The sequence below is a fragment of the Sebastes fasciatus genome, chromosome 5 (genome assembly GCF_043250625.1).
Source record: "Sebastes fasciatus isolate fSebFas1 chromosome 5, fSebFas1.pri, whole genome shotgun sequence".
NCBI classification, from domain to species: Eukaryota; Metazoa; Chordata; class Actinopteri; order Perciformes; family Sebastidae; genus Sebastes; species Sebastes fasciatus.
The window spans coordinates 19709907-19727969 of NC_133799.1; the positions used below are offsets into that span (position 1 = coordinate 19709907).

General features: G+C 37.8%; 2 protein-coding genes across 7 annotated transcripts in view; one reads left to right on the forward strand and one right to left on the reverse strand.

Annotated features, from left to right (window-relative positions):
• Window positions 1-3784: 3784 nt before the first annotated feature.
• On the reverse strand, window positions 3785-6727 carry dio1 (iodothyronine deiodinase 1). The gene is made up of 4 exons (XM_074635602.1): window positions 6325-6727; window positions 6090-6233; window positions 5022-5221; window positions 3785-4627 (listed from the first exon to the last, which is right to left on the reverse strand). Exons 1-4 carry the CDS (start codon window positions 6659-6661, stop codon window positions 4562-4564), a joined length of 747 nt encoding a protein of 248 aa, XP_074491703.1. The 5' UTR covers window positions 6662-6727; the 3' UTR covers window positions 3785-4561.
• Window positions 6728-7916: 1189 nt separating this feature from the next.
• The window catches only part of glis1b (GLIS family zinc finger 1b), an 86060-nt gene continuing 75913 nt past the window's right edge, over window positions 7917-18063 (forward strand). The window contains exons 1-5 of one of the 6 annotated variants that reach the window (XM_074635607.1): window positions 7917-8335; window positions 10033-10108; window positions 11848-11952; window positions 13501-13756; window positions 13862-14196. In XM_074635607.1, the coding sequence (XP_074491708.1) occupies window positions 13908-14196 (289 nt within the window). In that variant the 5' untranslated portion in view covers window positions 7917-8335; window positions 10033-10108; window positions 11848-11952; window positions 13501-13756; window positions 13862-13907. Of the gene's footprint in view, window positions 8336-10032; window positions 10109-11847; window positions 11953-13500; window positions 13757-13861; window positions 14197-18063 lie in introns of those variants that run through there. The other 5 variants (XM_074635603.1, XM_074635606.1, XM_074635604.1 and 2 more) reach the window with 5 other exon arrangements.

The window sequence follows — 18063 nt, forward strand, 5'->3', positions numbered from 1 at the left end:
CATAAAAATTGCCATATAGAATTATGTATTGTAATGTAAAAAGACCCGGAAGTATCCAGTTTCAGGTTGCACTCAGTACACAGCAAACTCTCTGCCAGCACTGAATAGCTCATTGTTGTGGCAGGTGTGGGGTAAATACAGGTGTATAAGTTTAATTGTCCAACAGATAATGTTACATTCACATCTCCTCTCATTTGACTGTTACTGCTCCAGCAACACCACTCGCTTAAACACAACTCATGGTTGAAAAATAATATAAATCATATATACCAACGTCTCCACAGCTGGGATTGGTATTGAGTAGTACTAAATCTTATGTTTGATAATACATGTGGTGAGGAAGGGAACCTCTGGGCTATACAACCTTGTGGACTGTTGTCGGATTATGTCTGATTATCCTTTACCTGCTTATTTAGCGTTACTGTGGGTCTCCTTTGTGGGGCATTCCTCGCTGTACATTGATTGGATGAGAACAAATCTCTATAGGTGGTATAGTGACAGTCCATTATCAAGACTGTAAGGCCCTGCAACAGCCAATAGGAAGGATAAGTTGCGGACAAACTGGCACCGGAAAACATCACACCACACATCCTCAGGCCTTTATTTCTACTCAAGGAAAACGTGGAATATCAGCCAATTAGACTGTTGTCAGGCTATTAAATAGGCGTTATCAGTCGCTATAAGCACCATAAATGTGGGTCAATAGGTGCCTACTACACCCATTAGTTGGTTTTTATCATCAATTCACATAGTAGAGCACCAAAAGAAGGTATAAAAGAACACAACAGCGACCTCTAGCGACCGTAGTAATCATGACAGGAGCAGAATTCAGGTGCTGTAGTATAGACAGTGTGACCCCAAACACAATGTTTTTCCCTAAACTTAATTGTTTTTTTGCTTAAAATGAATTTTTTTGGTTGTGTTCAAAATGTAATGTTTCATTCAGTTTTACAAGATGTTAGAACATGTTGCTTTTAACTTTCATTTTCACTTTTACAACATAGTAGGCGTAGTGGGCCCCTAATGACCCACATCTATGGTGCTTATAGCGACTGATAACGCCTATTTAATGGCCTGATAAGTCAAATCGGGTGCACATATGGCCTGAATGACAGTCACACAATGTATATAGGATAATGTTTGATGCATGCATTGCATGCATTGCATCCAAGACTGTGAGACTGGGGTTGGACTAAGTCCTTCAAGGTACATGACAGAGACATAGAGTTTTCTGTGTAAAGTGGCCTTTTAACTTCCTGTCATCCTTTTTCTGGTGTCGGGCTTAAAGTTTTCAGAATCTGACCTCCATGCTAAATGCAATCGACCATACTCACCTTGCTGCTCTCACCCCTGGCTGTCTCTCACTGAGGAAAGGGTTTCAATCTAAATTTGTCAAGGTTAGTGTAGAAATTAAGAATATATATCTCAAAATACAAGTGACAGCTATAAAAAAAAACAAAAAAACATGACAAATGCTATTCACCACCTAAAAGGAGAGATTTACTATTATGAGAGTTCATACTTTTATAAATGTACACCTGTGAGTGGTGAGTCACCCAACAACCCTCTACCACCTTGCCATTACTGGGGTGGGTTGCCAAGCTGTGTGTTACTACCCAGTCCAACTAAGCTCCATCTCATGGTGTGACTGAATAATTACAGAGGATCTTTAGGGGGATTCATTTAGGAGCTGTCTGTGTTTTGTTTAATCCAGATCTATTCATCTCCACCTGCTGGAGAAGGCCGTGGGATACAGCTGAAAGGTCGGGGACTGCATGTAGATGAACCCTGACACAATATACAGCATGTGTTCCCAATGCCAAGAAGAAAACTCCATGTTGTTAATATTTGTGTGTTCCTTGGAACTTGTTATTCTCTTTGTGCTATCGTTGGTCATGTCTAGATTATTAATCTTAACAGGACAACCAGTCTTAAAGGTAAAAAAAATAAGCCCTTCATGCATCACTTGGCATCTGTAAACCCCTTCAACAAGCTTCATTGTACTATGAAAGCTCCTTCACTAATGTTAAATGATGCATCTGTTGCCTCTTTGTAAAAATTGCTCAGTCAAGATAATGACATCTCAATCAGCAGTTAAGATAGTAAATAAGGATAAGATGGTAAAGCAACTGTCAAGGCTTGTAAAGTTATTACATTAAAGGATGTTTTTTTTGTAGGCTAACTGATTTCGAAATGGATTCAGATTCCACCAGTTTGGTCACTTTAATGTTTGGGAGCCAAAAAGAAAAACAGCCTAATGTTTTTCATGTCTGTTTCTCTCCTGTTGCAGTAAACATGGCTTCACATTGCCCTCTGCTGGGCTTCAGAGGACCATCCTGCTTTGCAGAGACCTCTGGCCAAAACACAACATTCCCACTTCCTTAAAGCTGAACTGAACACACTGTTCAAGCTGGCGTTGGTTTTACTTAAAGGTTCGCATGTGAATCTTAACGACAGTCCATGGTGGGGCGGCGTTCGGGTTCCTGTCTAACAATAGGAAGCAAGGCTGAGCTGCTCTCCACAGGATGTGGCCTGGCTGGGCAGCAGCCAAACCTGCTCTCCAACTTTAGAGCCACACAGTTTAGGTTGTGAAAGCTGCAGCGCCACAAAACTGCTTTGTTCACCACCATATCCTACCAGTAGACTTGTAACCCTGAGATATGATCCTGGAGTTTATTTGTCTTATTTTTATTTGTGCCACAGGGTCCTTTTGTGCTTTATATATTAAGATATTATTCATCAGGGTTTACTTTTACAGTCACTTTTACACTAATCAGACAAGTCGAGGCCCACATTACAACTGATGCTGCTCTTTTATTGCGTGTTATTATGAAAAATGTTCCAGGAGAACATATTAAAATGTAACCAAATATATGAGCGGGTTATTAATTTAGTGTCATGTGGAGAACAGGAGGCAAAAGCTATAATAAAAACAAAAGAGGAAAGCCAATTAAACTAATTATTAAAATGCTGTTAAACAGTTGCATCTTCAGTATTTCCTGTTATCAAAATAGTTGCTCTTTCACCATAAAAACTTAAGAGCTTGAAAAGGAGTACATGCGCATTTGATTAAAATGTTATATAACACTATAGAAGGAAGCCGTTAGTTTCGCAGTGAGACTGGCATGTTATGTCATTATAGACACGCTGAAAGCCTAAATCGATGGATGTGCAGAGATTAGACAGTTAGGTATTAACTCACATCCGGACCTGAATGCCAGACATCACAACTCACACGTATGCGAGTGCACTTGTTGAACTTGGCATGACCGTCATATAGTACGGTACGTTTACCATTTATCACTTCCAGACCAGACAGCAAACAACAGCCAGCTTGTCATGTGGTGTCACACTGCTGTGTGCGTCAACATTAAAGCCCCGCGGCCATTTTCTCCACAGAAACATGATGTAAAAATAAAAAAACAACAAACCTCTGGAGCTTTGCAGCCTATCTTGTGTTTGTCTTAAAGACGGAGAGGATGAGTCACAGCGACTCGAGAAGCAACGATGCAACTACAGATGTGTTTCAAACAATGGCTTACCCACAATTCTGCTGCTTTTCATTTTAATAATTCACTGTGAGAGCAATAACTCGGATCATCCATGTGTTTTGAGTGAAAACTGAACAAAATGTGATTTACTTCTAGCTCATTTCCATCCAGCTATGTTGGCTTGCAGTGGAAGAACGGGTGTGGAAGAACGGGTATGGAAACTGTTTGTTTCATCATGACACTGGTTACCAAACAGAATATGTCGCATATACAATGAGAACTGGATGCAGGAGTCTTCTCAGGTTATTCTTTATTATACTATAATGCAAACATACAAGATTTGAATGCGATATAAGAACATTCAAAGGAGATGTAGACTGTTTAACAAGATGCTTATTATACGTTGAATCAGAAATGCTCCTATGTAATCCAGAGAAGGCCTTTTGACTCATCTTTCATCAGATTGCAGTTACCAGAGGTTTGCACTGTAATCATCATATAAAGGCATTCTCCTGTGAAATTACCTCAGAGCATTTACCGACAACAGAAACCCTTAGTGATTAATACAGTTTACAATGCTGATTTAATGATAACTGATCCTGCAAGAGATAAAACAAGTGCTTTTATTGACTCAAATCGTAAGATCTTTTAAAGTTAACAAACTCTTGACTGGACTGTGTCTCTGTGTTTCACTTCATCAGGCTACAGAGGCCAACAAGGTTTTATCTGCAGCCGTCACTAAGAAACACCGAGAGGCGAGTTCAATCTCAGAGATTGATAGTAGAGGTTTGTTTTCCGACGTAAAAGAGAGTCTGGAAGCAATATTGGCGCAAGTTTGGAAAGGTTATAATATTTCTAGTTATGCAATGGTTGTAAGAGATGCCAGAGAGCAGTTACAGGACTATATGTACGTGTGGTAGTGAATTGATTTGAGTCTTGATTAAAAAAAAAATGGTATTGTGTTATATCAGTAATTGATTATGATGTTGACACCCACATCCCCTGCTGAACACCCCTAAATATAAGACTGGTCATACGGCGAATACAAGACATGACTTGAAACAACCTTCTTAGTTCATCTTCTCCAGGAACGAACGCACCTCCATTGGACTGTAGCCCCAAGGCCCCACGCTACCCTGGAGAGAAAAACACAGGGAGGAATGTTAATGACGCGTAAGGAAATAACATTTTCATTTAGATCCCACTTTCAATAGAATTAGAAAGAACATGAGACATCAGAGACATGTCCGTGACTTTTAATAATGTATGATTCTGGCATGGCTAACATGAGCCTGGCTCCACGCCAAGACTGCGGGTGTTGTGTCTGTTTTCTTCCCCTGCTCCACCTCATGCGATAGCGTGATTACAGATAGCGTCGGGACCTTTACACCCACACAAACACGGTGGTTTTACTTTTAATCACGCGATTCGTTGCACGAATGGAACTTTCATGGAAAATTCTTCAATCGCAACCACATAAAATAAAAGTAAAGGAATTTGTCTTTAGTGTCAGTGGTGCACAGATCTCACCTTGTAGACAACTTTCCCAGCCTGCAGCACATAGAGCCTCTCAGGCACGGCACCGTACTTTATGGTGGAGAGATCGTTCATTTCATCCACGACCACCGGACACAGGGGCTCCTTCTGAACCACGATCTGTGCTGCGGACAGCCTGTCCTCCAGGCTCTGGTGCTGGTTTATGTCAAAGTTGTTGGCAAAGGCCCAACCGTCTGACACAAGAGATAAAGAATGTGATTTCATTGGAACTGGACACTGAACGCAGCAGAACATCACAGCTATGGAACACATAATAAATGTGGTTTTATGGATGTTACATAAGTGCATGACAGCATCTAGAGTTGAAGCAATGTTATTGAGATGAATTCAGCCCAGAATATGGTAGCATTACTGCATGATCTACATCTCACGGACTTAAAGGGACTTTTCCATAGTGAACTGAAATGACCTGAAAGACTCAACATAGGACTGTTTTGGTAAAATGTAAAATATGACAGAAATGAAAAGATTGACATGAAAGGATCAAATTAAGCAATGTAATCATGCAAAAATTACAATCTTAAATGCTGCATTTAAAAATCCTCCACTGCAGGGATTATTTCATAAAGATGTTAAGTGGTGAAGGTTATTATAAATATAGATTATTCTGTACTTTAAAGGGTAAGGAAAAACAAGTATTTGCAAGACACACATCCACTTATTATAAATATAGAAATATGGATTATTCTGTACTTTCAAGGGTAAGGAAAATCAAGTATTTGCAAGGCACACATCCATCTGGTTCATATTTTGTTACACTTTTAATCAGCTCTTTTTTTTACTGTGTTAGCTGCTGCATCTTGTTTTTTGCACTATGCCCTTTGCTGCTGTACACTGCAAATGTCCCCACTGAGGGACTAATAAAGGAATATCTTATCTTCAAAGCTTTTAAGAGTTTATTTTTGTCCAAATAAGCACAGTCTTTCAGGAATTGTTAATAATAAAAGTTTGCTTGACTTCCCCTTGCAGATTTTTAGATGCATAGTTTCTCCTCCTACAATAAATGTGACTTTACCTGGCATTTTGCCTACTTTCACTCACCTTTTGAATGTGCCTCAGCGATGTAGATCACCAGAAAGTCAGCTACATCACTGAAGTCCTTGACGAGTTGCTTGAACTCCTCAAGTTTGTACATAAACGGGGGTCAGGTGCAACTTCCAAAACTCAACACCAGCGGTCTGTTGTCTGCAGACATGAAAAATACAGCTCTAGATTCAGGATGCAAAAGAGAAATAGAGAGATGCCACCCAGAAAAAACTTGAATATCATCACTCACCTTTCAAGTACTTGTAGATACTTGTGTTCTTGCCCTCCATGGTGACCACAGGTGTGTCCGGAGCTTCTCCTCCCATAAACGCATCTTGTCCGAGCGACAACCACAAGTGGTGCGAAGCTGCTCTGATGAATTTCATAGAGCCAAACGTAAGACCCCAGTCTTCATACTTAAAGTTAGGATTCTGAGTCATGGTGCTACTTTCACCCAATTTCAGGATGAGCTTCCTGGCGAGACTGGGTGAAATGTAATGCAAAATCAAGAGCATGAAATTGACTGTTATCATTAAACAAAACAAACATGCTGTCGACATATAGACCATGAATCTGTGCAAAGACATGCTTGCTCCTTAGTGGTGAACTCCCGTTATCCTGAGCGCCTCTTGCAGAACTGACATCTGATTGTTGAACATGTCAGTTACCGCCCACTAGACTCACGTTAGACAACAGCTGCATTCAAAGGCTGCTCCCAGAGCTCGTACTTTCTACAACTCAAGTATTTTAGTGGAGAAAACTGAAGCACGACGGATCATTTCTGATCCTTAAATTAATGTTCCTATTTTTACCGGACCTCCCAGTAATGTTGGAAACGATGTAGCCATAGAAGCTGCAGGATATCTATTTTTTTTTATATTTTATACTTCTAGTGTAACACTTCTGTTTATATTTTTTTATTACATCTGATGATTACAGTGACAAAGACAGAAATGCATTTTTTCTTATTAATTTTAATTCTCGCGAAGTTCCACATTCACAAGTGTAAATTTACCAAAAAAAAAGCCTAATTTCTTTGTATTTATGAAAGAAATGGAATTATATCTGTCAAAAATGTCTTCCTCACAAAACAAAAAAAGCAATGAAAACAATGAATGTATGCAATATCTTTAAAGTTTTAAAGTGAAATTATTGTCAAACTCTCGTTTTTTTAATTTTATTTATTTAATTAAATTTTTTTTTTTTTGTCGGTTTTGTTTCATTTCTTTTGTCCTTTTATGTTTGGCACAGCTCTTTGTTTATATTTTCGCTATGCTTCTTCTGTATATAAATGTTTTTACTGTTATTATGAATACTGTCATTTAAAAAAAAAAACATGAATATGACTTAAATTAAATTAAATTAGATTAAATTAAATTAAATTCAACTTAAATTCCTTAACTGTAAATATATGATTTTCACCTTGCTAGGCGTAATATTGCTATTTAAAAAAAAATAATTCAGACTTTGATTCTCACAAACCGTCGTTTTTGGTCACATGAGTTTCGGCACGGGTTACCATGGTTACACGGCTCTCAGGAAGTGACGACGTAAACTACTGCTCACCTTTTAATACATCCATAAGGTGAGCAGACAGCTCTGTAACATGAATACAACTTAAATTTTTAATTAAATTCAATTAAATTCAATTAAACCTAAATTAATTAACTGTAAGTATAAAGATTTCACTTTGCTAGGCGTATTATATATCTTTTTAATTAATTCAGACTTTGATTCTCACAAACCGTTGTTTTGGTCACATGAGGTTGGCACGGGTTACCACGGTTACACGGCTCTCAGGAAGTGATGACGTAAACTACTTGCTTAGTGCGTCCGAAACGAAACCAACATTTGTATCCAATATGTCTAATTCACAGGTCATCAGCTTCTTTGATCTCCATCTCTCTCCGTTGATTGAGGGAAGAGCCGCACCACACACATGTCTATTATCTAGCCAAAATACTAGTTAATTGCTGTAACAACTCGAGGTTACAAGAGATGTATACTAGCGGAGACACATTACGAAACAACTTCATGATGAACAATGAGCTAGCTTAGTTATGCTAATCTTAGCTACCCAACACCGGAGCTAGCAGTGTGAGGGAGTCTCTAGTTAGCATCAATCCCCCCCACAGTGGCGCTAGCTATCAAACTAACGTTTAGCTTGACACCTGCTTTGCTACGTAATTTAAATACACATTCAGCAGACACTGAACGACCTGGGCATACAAATCAGTCCTCTTTCTCACCACATGAACAATGTAAGTGTAATTTAAGTTCAATGTTATGGTCTACCACCACCTGAGATGTTTGGCTAGCAAGCTACCGTTAGTTAGGTCAAATGTTTCCTCAGTCCTCTGCTAAATCCACTTTGCTGCTGCTTTCTAGTGCATTAGATCAGGGGTCTCTTAGCAACCTGCAGCTCTGGAGCCACATGCGGCTCTTTAGCTCCTCTCCAGTGTCTCTCCGTGGATTTATAAAAATGAGAGTGAATAACTGTTTATTTATTAATAACATTTTCATATTTATTTATCGTTGTTGTAGGTCTATGGTACGACAGTACGATGGAGTATTAGGGCCACATTGAGGGAAAAAAAAATCTGAGATTTTGAGAATAATGTCATAATATTATGAGAATAAAGTCATAGGTTAACGAGGAAAAAAGTCGTAATTCTACGAGAATAAAGTCGTAATTTTATGAGAATAAAGTCATAATAATATAAAGTAGTAATTTTACGTTTTATTTTCTTTTTTTCTCGTAAAGTTATAACTTTATTCTCGTAATATTACGACTTTTTTCTCGTAAAGTTATGAATTTATTCTTGTAATATGACATTATTCTCGTAAAGTTATGACTTTATTCTCGTAATATTAAAACTTTTTTTCTCGTAAAGATATGAATTTATTCTGGTAACATTATGACTTTTTTTCTCTTAAAGTTATGACTTTATTCTCGTAATATTACGACTTTTTTTCTTGTAAAGTTATGACTTTATTCTCGTAATATTAAAAAAAAAATTCTCGTAAAGATATGAATTTATTCTGGTAACATTATGACTTTTTTTCTCTTAAAGTTATGACTTTATTCTCGTAATATTACGACTTTTTCTTGTAAAGTTATGACTTTATTCTCGTAATATTACGACTTTTTTCTCGTAAAGTTATGACTTTATTCTTGTAATATTATGACATTATTCTCGTAAAGTTATGACTTTATTCTCGTAATATTAAAACTTTTTTTCTCGTAAAGATATGAATTTATTCTGGTAACATTATGACTTTTTTTCTCTTAAAGTTATGACTTTATTCTCGTAATATTACGACTTTTTTTCTTGTAAAGTTATGACTTTATTCTCGTAATATTACGACTTTTTTCTCGTAAAGTTATGACTTTATTCTCGTAATATTAAAACTTTTTTTCTCGTAAAGATATGAATTTATTCTGGTAACATTATGACTTTTTTTCTCTTAAAGTTATGACTTTATTCTCGTAATATTACGACTTTTTTCTCTTAAAGTTATGACTTTATTCGTGTAACATTATGACTTTTTTCTCTTAAAGTTATGACTTTATTCTGGTAATATTACGACTTTTTTTTCTCGTAAAGTTATGACTTTGTTCTGGAAATCTCAGATGTTTTTTCCCTCAATGTGGCCCTAATACTCCGTCGTACATTTGCTCTTTAGCCCTCACTGCATTAGACTTACATACTATATACTTAGACTCTAAACTGTTATATCTTCATCACAATGCTCCCATGTTTTGTGGCTCCAGACAGATTGTTTTTTTGTTTTTTTTGCCAAAAATGGCTCTTTTGATAGTTAAGGTTGCTGACCCCTGCATTAGGTCAACGTTACTGCACTTTCTAATGAAACAACAATATGGCACTTGTATCCCATTACTGTGAATAGTTGAGGCTATTTTAATGTAGAAATGTCAAAACATTTTCTGATTTAGGTCTGGCACTCCTGCTTCACCATGGTCATCCCCAGGGATGGATGTGTCCTGCTTGCTAAATCATTTTTATATTCAGGTAATGTTGATAAAAGCCAGTGATGATCAGGCCATCTAGACCGGTGGTTCCCAATCTTTTTCATGTCAATGACCCCTAAACTGACACAAATTAGACCCCATTTGATAAGATTTTGTTCCAGGGTCCCCCATCTAATAATATATATAATAATATTTTTTTCTAGTTTTATTACAGAAAGTGTATGAAACCCATGACCACAATAGTCATACATCCTGTCATTGTGGTACTTAGATGGATTTATAGTGAAAATAAATGATTCCCTTTTTGCTGGGACCCCACTTTGAAAACCACTGTGAGACCTTGAAACTCACGCAGTTCCCACATTTATCGTGTATGTTCAGAAATAAAGTAAAGGAGTGAATTTGGCAAACATTTTCCCAACGGTTTATCACAAAGCCGCTTAATCTGTAATGGACACAGACTATAACAGCTGTTCAAAATTATTTGTCCTGTATCCCTTTCTCCTTGGCTCTCCTCCCTTCTTGGCCCCAGACCACCATTGATTCATATTATCACCATTATGTGTATTAAAATGTGTGCAATGTACTTGATTGGTATTTGTGCACTCTAATTCGGAGGAACTAGGAGAATCAATAGGGGTCCAAGACTCATTTTTACCCAGGGCCCCCAATTTGCCCATATTCCTTAAATTGTCCGAGTTACTTCCTACTAGATAGGTGACAAGTAGAGAAGAAACACATCCAAACAGCTCAAGTTACATGCAGGACATTTTAAAAGAACTGAAAACTCACATCGGTCACAAGCTATTTAATGATTTGAAAGTTAAAGATGTGGATTCTATACATTACTTTTTGTCTCTTTGTTAAAAATAGACAAAATATGTAAAATTACCCTAACAGAATACTATTGCATGTAATGGTGTGTGTGTGTTAGGCTTGTGGAAAAGGCTATACTTTACTTACTAAAACTACAGGCCTGTATGTGTCAGTCACCATGTTATATCTCAAAATTTTCTAAACAATAACAATTTAACAATAGCCTACTTCTTGTCTTCCAAGCAGACATTGTTTACTTGATCTGTTCTTGATTGGTGGCTGTGTTTATATGCCCAGATAAACCAACCAGATGCTAAGATACAAGAGTGCAAAAGTTGTAGTTGATGTCAAGAGTTGATATGAGTCCCCAGTTCCAATTTAACCAGACTCAGATTTGGGCTTTTGGTTTTAGAAAACATTTTGGTCCGAATTATCATACAGCAGAATGAAAACGATTAAAATTAATGAGATATGTTGCATATGGTTTCTAAACTTCTTTACTGATAATAAAACAGCATGACAAAGTTACAGCGAAGGAACAGGTAGGCTTCTTGCATAAAATGCCAGCAATTACACATACTAACCACTAAAATGGCTTTATTGGCATGGGAAACATATGTTTACATTGCCAAAGCAAGTTTGAAATAAAAACAAAAATGTACATAGAATAAGTAAAGATACTAAGAAATGTGTATACAGAGCTGTGTAACGTTGCAACTAGTTAGAATATATGAAAATAGGGAAAGTTTAATGTAAAAATACAAACAGAGAAAAATGTGATTTTGCTCTTATATATACAGATAAGTTAAGTTAAGTTAAGATAAAAAAATAGAAAAATGTAGAAATTGCAGTTAAAAAAATATATAAATACATATAATTCTCTCTCTCTCTCTCTCTCTCTCTCTCTCTCTCTCTCTCTCTCTCTCTCTCTCTCTCTCTCTCTCTCTCTCTATCTTGCTGAAGGGCACATCTCAAGTAACTCTGGACGTCCATGTTCATCCACGTGGATTCATATTTACAACAGCACGCAAAGGCAGCACCAGATCGAGTTATTCCCGTCCTACAATTGTGCGTTTTTACAACCCAGACCTCATATTGTACTGACAGAACACACCTCTAACTGAACATTTTTAGTCTTTCACTGGGAAGTTTGTTCCACCCATCTTGTATTTTATATGTTGTTACTGACAGTGTTAACTGACCTGAGTAAGGATGTTCCCTTCCACGGAAAGGCCACTAAGTGGCGCTGCAGAACAGCATAAGTACTGTAGCTGAACACCAGCTCTCTGAACACTGGGTTTAACGCAGGAAAGAGCAATTTAACGCGTAATTATGAACTTTGGTAATACTTGGCAGATCATTCTTTATTTTGAAGTAAGTCCAAATTTTAACTACAATATTCCAAAGATATCCAGGTGATCGTTTTGATCAGTAGTTTTTTTGCAGTCAGAATCAAAAGAATAACTCAAAAATAAACAATGAAAAAAAAATAATGAAGGCAGCTCAAACAAAACACAACAACAAATGCTGAACAAAATACCTCTCAATGTGTGAATTCTAATAAACTTCACATTTGCATTCACATTTTTGAGGAAGAATGATAACATATCAAATCATAAACCTAATGTCAAAATGATCTGCTTTATGATAATTTACATCCCAGTTTTCTCAGCCCCCCCCCCCTCTTGGATCCACCTTAAAGGTCCCATATCATGCTCATTTTCAGGTTCATACTTGTATTTTGTGTTTCTACTAGAACATGTTTACATGCTGTAATGTTAAAAAAAACGTTATTTTCCTCATACTGTCTGCTTGAATATACCTGTATTTACCCTCTGTCTGAAATGCTCCGTTTTAGTGCATTTCAACAGAATTGCGTTGCCTGGCAACAGTTTGGGTCTATGTTTACTTCCTGTTAGCTGATATCATTCACATACACTGCAACCAGGAATAAACTGGGTCACATTTAGAATGTTTACGTTTAAAACCACGTAATGGTCTAAATATTGTATATTTGTGACATCACAAATGGACAGAAATCCTAACGGCTTGTTTCAAACGCACAATTTCCTAATACGGGCTGTGTGTATTTCTCTGTATATTGAGCGCTTCGATACTTTCACAGTTTTTATAAAGCACTGCTTTATAATAAAAAATACATTAAAATCTTACTTTTTACAATATGGGACCTTTAAACAAGCTGGGAATCAAATAGAATAATGACAGCATGCCTTAAACTCGCAATAGCCCATATACAAGTCCAGAAAGAACTGTGATGCGCTTTATATCGGCATAAAACACTGCATTTGAGCAATATTTCATTAAATGTTACAGTGGTTGATTTAATCTCTTAATCGTACATGTTTTGAACCGAAGCAGAGCAATATCTGATATGATTTAATCAGTGTGATAACGCACCGCGGACGCACTGCACCAAAGCTTAGAGAACATCCTTGTTGAATGACCTGTTCTACATGTTTTACATCGAGCTGGGTCTAAATATGCCAAGTAGGCTATCACAGCATATACCCGCATCATACAGTAGCTCGCAAACATCACATCCCAAGCTCCAGAACTGCAAACAGCTGTTCTGATCCAGATCTTACCCTCCCACAGAAACACGGACACAGTCTTCATTGGTGCTCCAGAGTCCTGCAGAGCAGTGGAGCTGTTTGGTGCCAATCAGAGAGAGAGAGAGAGAGAGGAAGAGGAGGAGAGGAAGAGGGGGAGAGACACATGGGATGCTGATGACTGATCCTCACTGAGAGGATGCTATCGATCAGGCTTGCAGATGCTCTCCACTTCAGTTTGATAAACATGCTGATGTGCACAATTACACCTTTTTCTGTTCCTCATTGGCTAATTGGATAAGGTAGGTGTTACCAAATCCCTGAAGTTTTATTGTCCATTGTGTTGATTCTTCCTGTTCGAATGAATGTGTTGATGCAGTGATTTAGTTATTTTTCTTTTTTTGCAGGTAATGTGAGCAGCACTGCACACTGCATGGGAAAGCCGAGTCATCAATGCAGAACCCCTCAGCGCTGTTCGGGATGGTCAGCCACTGTCAGACCCCAGCTTTCACAGACTTCTCCGGCTTGTCGCTCTCCGTGTACGGCAGCAAGGCGGACATCTGCACGCGGCGAGCCGGCAGCAGCGGTGGTGGTTTCGGATCGCAGTTTTGCCGGAGCTCCCATGACGCACCGACTCACATGAACTGCACCGCCAGCCCGAAGAGATTCTGCGCGTCCGAGGAAAAAGCGCATCTGGCAGCCAAAGCAACGCGATCGTGTCTCTCTCTCCCACCCGTGCAAGGTAAGGCCCACACGTCTTTTAAGTGGTGCTGTTGAAGTGTTTGGAAGTTATAAAGTTGAGTGATTTCTGAACATGATGGATGAATTGGAGAACATTTAGTGTAATAATGATTATTACTCTCATTCAGACAAACTATAATGATAACAATAACAAATTCAGTCAAACACTAGCTGTATTAGTCTTGCAAATGTGACCAATTAGCAGTCTCTAGGTTGCATGTGTCAGTCACCATGTTATATCTCTACATTTTCCAAACAAATGTAACAATTTAACAATAGCCTACTTCTTGTATTCCAAGCAGACATTGTTTACTTGATCTGTTCTTGATTGTTGGTTGTGTTTATATGCCCAGATAAACCAACCAGATGGTAAGATACAACTGTGCAAAAGTTGTAGTTGATTGTCAAGAGTTGATATGAGTCCCCAGTTACAATTGAACCAGACTCAGATTTTGGCTTTTCGTTTTAGAAAACATTTTGGTCAGAATTATAATGATAGAATATAATGATAACAATAACAAATTCAGTCAAACAGCAGCTGTGTCAGTCTTGCAAATGTGACCAATTAGCAGTCTCTAGGTTATTTCAGTTTAAAGTCATCCTAAATAATGTTGCTTCCATATGGCTCCTCAAGAGCATCCTTTGAGGCAGCTGTGTATTTGTGTTGAGAGCCCTGTTTGCAGTTGTGGATTAGCTCTGTTAATTAAACCCAGACTTTACTTGGATCCTCCGCCAATTCATAAATAACACCAGAATCAAAGTCTCTGTTGCACACAAAGGCCATGTGAAGTGATGTAGCCTGCAGTATGTGGATTAACTGCCAAGCAAGTGCGCGTTTCCTATGGATGTTAACAAGGCATGGCAGTGTTTAGTTCACGGGAGTATTAGTATGATGTTGGCTCATTTAGTTAAATATGGAAAACTTGGCAACTTGAAGTTTTGACAGTTTAAAGCAGCATTTTAAAGAATAAATAATAATAATATTTTTTTTTTCAAATTTAGAACAATATTAATCTTAAAGATAATTAACTCTGTATGCTTGAATTGCTCAAAATTCCTATTTTAATTAGTGCCTTCCAAAAGAAAAAAATAGAAAAATAGTTTGTCAATAAACTTTGACATTGGCTCATCAGTGAAAAACTTAAAAACAATTACATAGATGAAATGTGCACTGTCATACAGATAGCATTCAGAGTGGAAACTGGGCTTTGAGTCTGTGTGGAAGGCTGCTCCATCCTGTTTAGACAGAGTGTTGTTGTGAGAGGGCGGAGGTAATTACAGCCCCATCCTAAATTATGATTAGACGGAACAGACTTTTATATTAGCAATCATCCTTGCAGCAAGAAGAGGATCAACGGATTTGATTATTGTTTCTTCTTGCTAAACACAAACCATATGTCTGCCGAATGTGTCTCAGCATTTATGAGTTCTCTTGGAGCACAGTTGTGCCCTCAGCCCTCCATCCCCAGCATCCCGGACCAGAATGAATCGTCTCATTGTCTTTGCGACGCTTTTGAACTCGCTTCCCGTAAATTGTGGGAACGCAAGATGTGTTATGCGTTTGTGGATTATGTTGAGCAGATTAACGTTGAAGCAGACGCATATCTGACTTTGTGAGGCAGTTGAGTGATATTTTAATAGTTTCAATATCTTGTGGGTTTATGAATTAAAATAGCTTTAAGCTTCCTTTTGGAGTGCCACAAAAATAAAAACATCTATTTTCTTCAGTACATAATGATTCAACTACACATCAAAACAAATTAATAATTTGGCAGTGATATATTATCACATTATATTTTACTGTAATATTTCTGTAATGAAAAGTTTTAATCAGTTCAACTTGTACTCCTAATGCTGCTATCTCTATCCTATATTAATATGCACTGTATTGCAGGCATATTGTGTTGTTTTGTAGTCTCTTATGGTGAGCATGGAGTATGAAAGTGATCTCAGTGCTCATCAGTCTTTTGTATCATGCCTCATTTCAGGCTGATCGTATTACATACTCCCATTTGGGGACAGAGCTGGAGTTTAAACTGCATTCTCAACCATTGCTTTAGATTTATACTGAAAGGAATCTTTGAACAAACACGGACTGTAATATTTATCCCGATGGAAGCGAGACACTGGAGGAAGAACTTACCTCAGACGGGAGATTTCTGACCTTTAACTGTGCACCCTGTGATTGCAAAATGTGAACAGTTACTCAGTGATAAAAGTGATAAAATATAGTGCACGGCTGATGTTTCATTGCTTTTCAATGTAGGATTTTTCTGGGAGGGAAGCTGCAGTGTACCACGTTGTACTCTGACATTTGCATTCATTACTACTCCAAAAATGTAAATCTACACCTTATGTTAATTTTTTGTCAGTTTGTGGGCATCCATGCGTGTTTAAATGTATAATTGAGTGAGAGTGAATGAAAGATTTGACAGTGAGTAAGAAAGCTTGCGTGTTAATGAAGGAGTGAGTTACAGTTCTGAAGTGCCATTGTGTCAGTAGACTTTAAACAAACTTGGATTTGATTTTTACGGGCCAGGTATCCTGAATAACTCAACATTTCGTCAAAACTAGGGATGCACCGATCTGACTTTTTCAGTCCCGATACCGATACCTATGGGCCGATAATGAGTACCGATCCAATACCAGTGTTTAATTAACAAGCTGTATGCCTCACTGTGACTGGGATCACTCTTTTATGTGTAATGCAGCATCAGGCTTGACTTAGTCATTGCTTTCTTAACTTTCTAAAACAAAATGTAACAAGTAAATACATAGATATAAAATTACTGAATTGTTATTTATTATTAAAATAATAAATTGTGCACCAGCAACTTGGTAAAACCTATGTAAACCTTTTTAATGCAGCAACAAATTGGTCAAAACTTAAACATGAATTTAAATTTGTGTTTTATAATGTATATAGTCTATAAACATAAAATTGAATTGAGTAGATGGTGCCCCGTGGTCACCGATTCCCGATCCAGCTATTTGACTCGGTATCGGCCCGATATTCGATGCGGTATCACTAGTCAAAACCCTTTGCTGTACCTGTTCAACCTTGCCATCGCTGTGTAATTGCATTTTAAGAAATATCCCCAGCATAAATCCAAGAACAGTTATTCATTACTTTTCTTTACATCAAGTTGTGACTTGTGTCCCACCTGGTGCGTAGGTTTGGAAACCATGCATATTGCTCTCCATGAGTGGAACAGCAGCTGATCATCCTTACACTGCGAATCCAGTGTGCTATAAATATTAGCGCCCACCAGCAAAGAAAATATTTAGCCTGCAAAGAAAAACACTTGACCCCTCTTGAAAAAGAATATCAGGTTTGAATGGTGTGTGTACTCTAGCATCATTCGATACCGTACTAAAGTTTCTCCTGGCCGGGGCGAAGCTGCCGAGTGTGTGAGCTTATTTGAGGAAAATGTTTGAGTTAGAGGAGTGTGCTGGAGTCCCAAACTCCCTCTCTCAGATAAATGCAGAGGTCTGTCTGTTGATTCAGCCTGTAAAGAGATGAGTAATGGATATTTGGATTTAATCATTGTCGGAGCTTTTTACATTTCTGTGGCCATTTCTTGTTGTCTTTTGCCAACACACATCATCGTGACATGTTTTCTATAAACCTGTTTTTATACATGCAGTCTGCACACCTGTATGCAAGCACACAGCATCCTTTGCTAATACATACGGACACTGTGCCAGCATATGCTGAACACGTACACTACACACACATGTGTATACACAGACACTTTTTTGTGGTGGAGTGGCATTGGCACCAATGTTGAATTTCCTCAAAATGACTTAGTTTCCTGTGTTTTCCCCAGCAGCATCTGTAGACGTCAGACTGCGGGGCGATAATCTG